Source organism: Trachemys scripta, chromosome 14 (assembly GCF_013100865.1).
Source record: "Trachemys scripta elegans isolate TJP31775 chromosome 14, CAS_Tse_1.0, whole genome shotgun sequence".
Classification (NCBI taxonomy): domain Eukaryota; kingdom Metazoa; phylum Chordata; order Testudines; family Emydidae; genus Trachemys; species Trachemys scripta.
In genome coordinates this window covers 37,146,720-37,153,651 of record NC_048311.1, presented here as the reverse complement: position 1 = coordinate 37,153,651, position 6,932 = coordinate 37,146,720, and the positions used below count along the sequence as shown (strand labels likewise).

Sequence of the window (6,932 nt, the reverse complement as noted above, 5' to 3'; positions counted from 1 at the left end):
CCTGGGAGGGGAGGAGAATTAGAGTGGGGGCGGCGTGCTCAGGGGAGAAGGCGGAGCGGAGGTGAGCTGGGGCGGAGAGCGGTTTCCCTGCCCCAGTTACTTGCTGCGGGCAGCCCTCCCTGCGCCCTCCTGCCCCAGCTCACCTCCACTCCACCGCCTCCCCTGAGCGCGCTTTTTGGTGCCCCCAACCACTTGGCGCCCTAGGCGGTCGCCTAGTTCGCTAGTGGTCGCACCGGCCCTGCACACACACAGCTCAGCCACGGCTGTGAGGCAGAAAAGCTGCCGCATGGGCACAATTTGTTGCAATTGGGTCAGGGGAGTGTCACAAGCTGGTTATAAAACCGTGTCTGCCCTTGCAGTGGGGACAGGGCCTCCCTCCCCCGAAATCCAGGGGGACACTGAACAGCTCCTGTCTGGGCCTGTTATGCTAGAAGGTAATTGTGGGCTAAAGCTTGGTCTGAGCATAGAAACCCTGCTGCTGGGAAGGGAGCTGAGCAGTTCAGTGCAAATGATGGCCAGATAAGAATGTCCATCCTGCAGAGCCCAGGTAAGGCCCTGGAAAGGTGACACCAGGAGGCAGTATTCCCTCACCAATCAGCCCTTTCCCAAAGGGGGCATGTCCCTGCTGTGCAATAAACCTGGGGTGTCGCCTGCCCCTTTCCATGGGCCCCCAGTGACATTGCTGTTTCTAGCCTATTGAATGTCATAGGAAAATGCTCTGTGCAGGGAAAGGAGCACAGAGCTCCCAGGGGAAGGTGGAGCCTCACCATGGATAAAACATCAGTGGTATGTACAGTACCTGCGTAGATCTGGGCGCGTCTCCACCCTGCAACCAAACACAGACAGAGGGGTGAGAACGCCCCTGAACACCGACACGCTGAGCAGGAGACAATGTCACACAGGGTGATACTGGGGGGAATAGAACTTACTGAGCTCAGCCTGGAGTTTGTCTAAAAATAAAACAAAGAGAAATGAGTCAATATCAAATAAAGTGACCAGATGTCCCGATTTTATAGGGACAGTCCTGATATTTGGGGCTTTGTCTTATATAGGTGCCTATTACCCCTCACCCCCATCCCGATTTTTAACACTTGCTGTCTGGTCACCCTAATATCACATTATCTTGCAGAAGAGAAGTGAGTCAAAAAGACTTTAAAGTAAGGAAGTTAAAATGCTTAGGCCTTGGCTACACTTGCGAGTTGCAGCGCTGTAAAGCTGCCCCCAGCGCTGTAACTCACTCCCTGTCCACACTGGCAAGGCATTTGCAGCGCTGTATCTCCGTGGTTGCAGTGCTGCATGTACTCCACCTCTCTGAGAGGAATAGCGAGTGCAGCGCTGCTGCTGCAGCGCCAGTGTGGCCGCCCAATGCACTGTGAATGGCCTCCAGAAGTATTCGGCAGTATCCCACAATGCCTGTTCTAGCCACTCTGGTCATCAGTTCAAACTCTACTGCCCTGGCCTCAGGTAACCAACCATGTGACCGGCCCTTTACATTCCCCGGGAATTTTAAAAATCCCCTTCCTGTTTGCTCAGCCCGGTGTGGCGTGGAGTGCTATCAGCGAATCTTTCCAGGTGACCATGCCTCCACACGCCAAGCGAGCCCCAGCATGGAGCAATGGCGAGGTGCTGGACCTCATCAGTGTTTGGTGGGAGGAAGCTGTCCAGTCCCAGCTGCGCTCCAACCATAGGAATTACGATACCTTCGGGAAGGTATCAGAGGACATGATGGAAAGGGGCCATGATCGGGACGCCCTGCACTGCAGGATTAAAGTGAAGGAGTGCCTACCGCAAAGCCCGCAATGCAAACGGCCGCTCGGGTTCTCCCCCCGCGACCTGCTGATTCTACAAAAAGCTGGATGCGATACTTGGGATTAACCCCACCACCACTCCGAGCACCACCATGGACACTTCAGAGCCGGTGGGGGGGGGGGAGGAGGAGGAGGAGAACGGGAGTGAGGGTGGTGGGCCGGATGGAGACACCCCGGAATCCCTGGAGCCATGCAGCCAGGAGCTCTTCTCGAGCCAGGAGGAAGGTAGCCAGTCGCAGCGGCTGGTACTTGGTGGAGCACAAACAGAAGAGCAGGTTCCCGGTAAGCGGTTTTTTTTCGGGAAGGAATTTTTTCGGTCCGGGCTCTTTGGGAGAGGAGGGTTAGGCATGCATGCCTAGATGCGGAATAGTGCATTGATGTGGTTTAGCACATCGCAGTAATCGGCCTCGATAATCTCCTCGAATGTCTTGTCCAGAACGTGTGCAATGCATTTGCGCAGGTTTATCGGGAGAGCCGCCGTGGTCCTTGTCCCAGCCAGGCTAACGTGTCCGTGCCACTGTGCCGCGAGGGGCGGGGGGACCATTGCTGCACACAGGCAAGCTGCATACGGGCCAGGGCGGAAACCACATTGCAGTAGAAGACCCTCCCTTGCTTCCCAGGTCACCCTCAGCAGTGAGATATCGTCCAGGACGAACTCCTGTGGAAAATGTTGGGACGGTGTTCAGTGTAGGTGCCCCCTGAAGCTGTTGGCTCTCCCCAAGGCACAGAAACCCAGAGGACAGTGCAGCCCTGAAACAATCAGTCCCCCTTACTCACCTTTGTGAGGCTCCCGTGGGATATGTGTGCTCTGTTTCAGATGGGAAAATTATGCTATTGTGTAGACCTATGTGTTTTCTACTCCTTAAGTGCGGGGGGAATCATTACTCTGTCTGGTATAAACAATGGTGCCTCTGTTAAATGTTGCATTTTGCCTATACAGCTGCATCAACCTTGAGACCTCAGCCGTCCCTCTTATCGCCTGCTCAGAGACTGCAAAGACTCAGGAAGAGACCGCGAAAAAGCAAAGAAGACATGCTGCAAGAAGTGATGCGGCAATCTATTAAAGAGAATGAGAAAGTGCAGGACTGGAGGGAGAGAGAAAGCAGGATCCGCCAGGAAAACGCAGCGCACCAGCGGCAAAGCACCGTGCACCAGCAGCAAAGCACTGATAGGCTCATAAGCATCCTGGAGCGCCAAGCAGATGCTATCCAGGAGCTGGTAGCCATGCAGAAAGAGGAGCAGTACCGCAAACGCAAACACCCCCCCGCCACAGCCCTTGTCCCAAAACTCTTTCCATTGTGCCCCACTGTCACCTCCAACCCACTTTCCCCAACTTCCGTGTTCTTCACGCCACCCGCTGCCTCCAACACCAGTATCTTCACCACCCAACCCTGAAAACCACGACCCTTACCCTCTGCACTCAACCCCCATCACCATGCAGTATAGCTGTCCTTAAGTGCAGCACTCACTGCACAGCACACCAGACAGGACATATGTGATTGTACTGTTCCCCACTCCACCCCCTTGTTTCTTTTCAATAAATAATTTATTTTTCTTTTCAATAAATGGATTCTTTGGCTTTGAAAACATTCTTTATTATTGCATAAAGTAAAAGACTCCTTAGCCCAGGAAATAAACAGGCACTGCAAGTCTGCTTGTCTGCTAAGCAGACACTGATTCCTAAAGATTGGAACTACTGCACTTCACTCCCGTGCAGGGCACCAGATATCACTGCTGGTTTTCAGCCTCAAATTGCTCCCTCAAGGCATCCCTAATCCTTGCAGCCCCGCACTGGGCCCCTGTAATAGCCCTGCTCTCTGGCTGTGCAAATTCAGCCTCCGGGTGTTGAACCTCGGAGGTCCATGCCTGCGTGAAGCTTTCACCCTTCCCTTCACAAATATTATGGAGGGCACAGCACGCGGATATAACCGCGGGGATGCTGTTTTCGGCCAAGTCCAGCTTCCCATACAGAGATCGCCAGCAGCCCTTTAAACGGCCAAAGGCACACTCCACAGTCATTCGGCACCGGCTCAGCCTGTAGTTGAACTGTTCCTTGCTGCTGTCAAGGCTCCCTGTGTAGGGTTTCATGAGCCAAGGCATTAACGGGTAAGCGGGATCTCCAAGGATCACAATGGGCATTTCAACTTCCCCTACCATGATCTTCCGCTCTGGGAAAAAAGTCCTGGCCTGCATCTTCCTGAACAGCCAAGTGTTCCGAAAGATCCATGCGTCATGCACCTTTCCGGGCCAGCCTGTGTTAATGTCAATGAAATGCCCACAGTGAGTCACAAGTGCCTGGAGAACCATAGAGAAATGCCCCTTCCGATTAACTACTCAGATCCTAGGTGGGGTGGTGCCAGAATAGGAATGTGCATCCCATCTATCGCCCCTCTACAGTTAGGGAACTCCATTTGTTCAAAGCCATCCACTATTTCCTGCACGTTACCCAGAGTCACGGTTCTTCTGAGTAGGATGTGATTAATGGCCTTGCAAACTTGCATCAACACGATTCCAACGGTCGACTTTCCCACTCCAAACTGGTTTGCGACCGACCGGTAGCTGTCTGGAGTTGCCAGCTTCCAGATTGCAATAGCCACCCGTTTCTCCACTGTCAGGGCAGCTCTCAATCTCGTGTCCTTGCGCTGCAGGGTGGGGGCGAGCTCCTCACACAGTCCCATGAAAGTGGCTTTTCTCATCCGAAAGTTCTGCAGCCACTGCTCGTCATCCCAGACTTCCATGACGATGTGATCCCACCACTTGGTGATTGTTTCCCGAGCCCAAAAGCGGCGTTCCACGGTGCTGAGCATGTCCGTGAATGCCACAAACAATTTTGTGTCGTACGCGTTACGCGGCTCAATAGCATCGTTGGACTCCTCACTCTCACTCTCACTGTCACTTTGGATCTTAAGGAATAGTTCGACAGCCAAACGTGATGTGCTGGTGAGACTCGTCAGCATACACCTCAGCAGTTCGGGCTCCATTTCCCGCAGACAGATCGAGTTGCACAGAAACTGTTGAAAGATGGCGCCAAAGGTGGATGGAAACAAAGGGATTTCTGGGATGCGAAGCGATGCATCACAGGGCATTGGTACAGGACCCAGAATCCCCCGCACCCACACCCCCTTCCCACAACCCACGGCGCCAGAATAGGAAAAGGTGCTCTGTGGGATAGCTGCCCATAATGCACCGCTCCCAACAGCACTGCAATTGCTGCAAATGTGGCCACCACAGTGCGCTGGGCAGCTGTCAGTGTGGACAGACTGCAGCGCTTTCCCTACTCAGCTGTACGAAGTCAGGTTTAACTCACAGCGCTGTATATCTGCAAGTGTAGCCAAGGCCTTAGACTCAGCCTGGAGGCTACATCAGCAACCAGAGCCTGACACCTCCTGAGCAGCAAAGGAATTAGCGAGGGGAGGAATATTGTAACCCCACCTGGCCAGGTGCAGGAGGTTGTTAGAGCCAAACAGGGATCCCTCAGCAAGTGGAAAATATTAACCCTGTGATGCCAGCAGAAAGGAGCATAAAGTACATCAGGTGAAGTGCATGATGGGAATTAGGAGGCTAAATGGAATTAGCAGAGTGAACAGCCAGAGATATAAAACATATACCAGGGAATTATTTCAGTCCATCAGAATCAGGAAGCCTGTGAGAGAATCGATGGGTCCCCTGGATCACCAGGGGGGAAAGGGAGCAATTGAGGAGGGTAAGGACAATGCTGAGAGACTGACTGATTTCTCTGCATCAGTTTTCACCACAGAGAATGTTGGGGAGAGACCTGCCTGGAGCTGCTCTGGTCATGAAATGAATATCAGGGATCGAGGTGTGAAGACGAGATATTGGAACTGATAAGTTAAAGAGCCAGCAGCCACCAAAAGCAGCGTAGATCCCTGCCAGGTGCCAAACGCCCAAGAGTTCTGAAATGACGTCTGAGCGATATGGCTGAGCTGCTAACAATAATACGCATCACTCATTAAAATCAGCTACACTTCCGGAGATTCAGAGGGTTGGGAATGTTATCCCCAGCTTTAAAAATTTGGCCGGAGTAATTCTGAGAGTTACAGCCCAGTGAGCCTTATGTCAGTGCCTGGTAAACTGGCTGAAACGAGAACTAAACCAGAATTCTAAATCAGCTGTATGAGAATGATGGGAACAAACCCAACTAGCACAGCTGGAAAAGAAAACTTAAACCCCTACAGCAGTGCAGCTGCACCACTGCTGCTGGGGGACTTCAACATCAACACTCCCTATGCTGAGGAGAGGGATTCTCCCATTGTCATAGGTAACCCACCTCCCCCAGAGTCAGTAGCTAGGTTGATTCTTCCATCGACCTAGCACTGTCTACACCAGGGGTTAGCTTGGTAAATATAAACTACATCTCTCAGGGGTGTGGATCCACACTCCAGAAAAACGTAGCTATACCAATATCAATTCCTAGAATAGACTAGGCTTGTGTCTCACTCATCTATTAAAATGTCACTGAGTATGTCACTACAGTATGGGACAAAGGAGAACCCAATGGCATAACCGATGTGGACTTTCAAAAAGTTTTTGAAAAAGTTCCTCACAAAAAGTTTTTAAGGAAACTAAAGCTGTCCACACTACCGCTTATGGCTCCAAAACTTATGTCATTCAGAGGTGTGAATATTCCACCCCCTGAGCAACATAAGTTACGCTAACATAAGTGTTAGTGTGTACAGCACTATGTCGGTGGGAGAAACTCTCCTGCCCACATAGCTACCACCGCCCGCTGGAGGTGAATCATGATGCCAATGGGAGAACTCTCTCCAGTCAGCACAGAGTGACTACACTGGAGATCTTACAGTGGCTCGGCTGCATTGGTACAGCTGTGGTGTTAGAAGCTCTGTAGTGCAGACGTAGCCTGAGTCATCATGGGCTGAGAGGTAAAGTATTGTCCTGGATCAGAAACCAGCTTAATGACAGAAAACAAAGAGCAGGAATAAATGGTCAATTTTCATATGGAAAAAGGTTAGCAGTGGGGTGCCTCAAAGTCGGGTATTAGGACTGATGTTTAGTCTATTTCAGCGGTTCTCAAACTGTGGGTCAAGACCCCAAAGTGGATTGCGGCCCTGTTTTAATGGGGTCGCCAGGGCTGCCTTAGAGTTG

General features: G+C 51.9%; 1 protein-coding gene across 4 annotated transcripts in view; it reads right to left on the bottom strand.

Moving 5' to 3' along the window:
• Nucleotides 1–209: 209 nt before the first annotated feature.
• LOC117886982 (butyrophilin subfamily 1 member A1-like) overlaps nucleotides 210–6,932 on the bottom strand; it is a 38,469-nt gene continuing 31,746 nt past the window's right edge. For 3 of the 4 annotated variants that reach the window (XM_034789187.1, XM_034789188.1, XM_034789186.1), the window contains 2 exons: nucleotides 930–950; nucleotides 210–826 (listed from right to left, as the gene is read on the bottom strand). In XM_034789187.1, the coding sequence (XP_034645078.1) occupies nucleotides 588–826; nucleotides 930–950 (260 nt within the window). In that variant the 3' untranslated portion in view covers nucleotides 210–587. The remainder of the gene's footprint in view (nucleotides 827–929; nucleotides 951–6,932) is intronic. The other variant, XM_034789185.1, reaches the window with a different exon arrangement.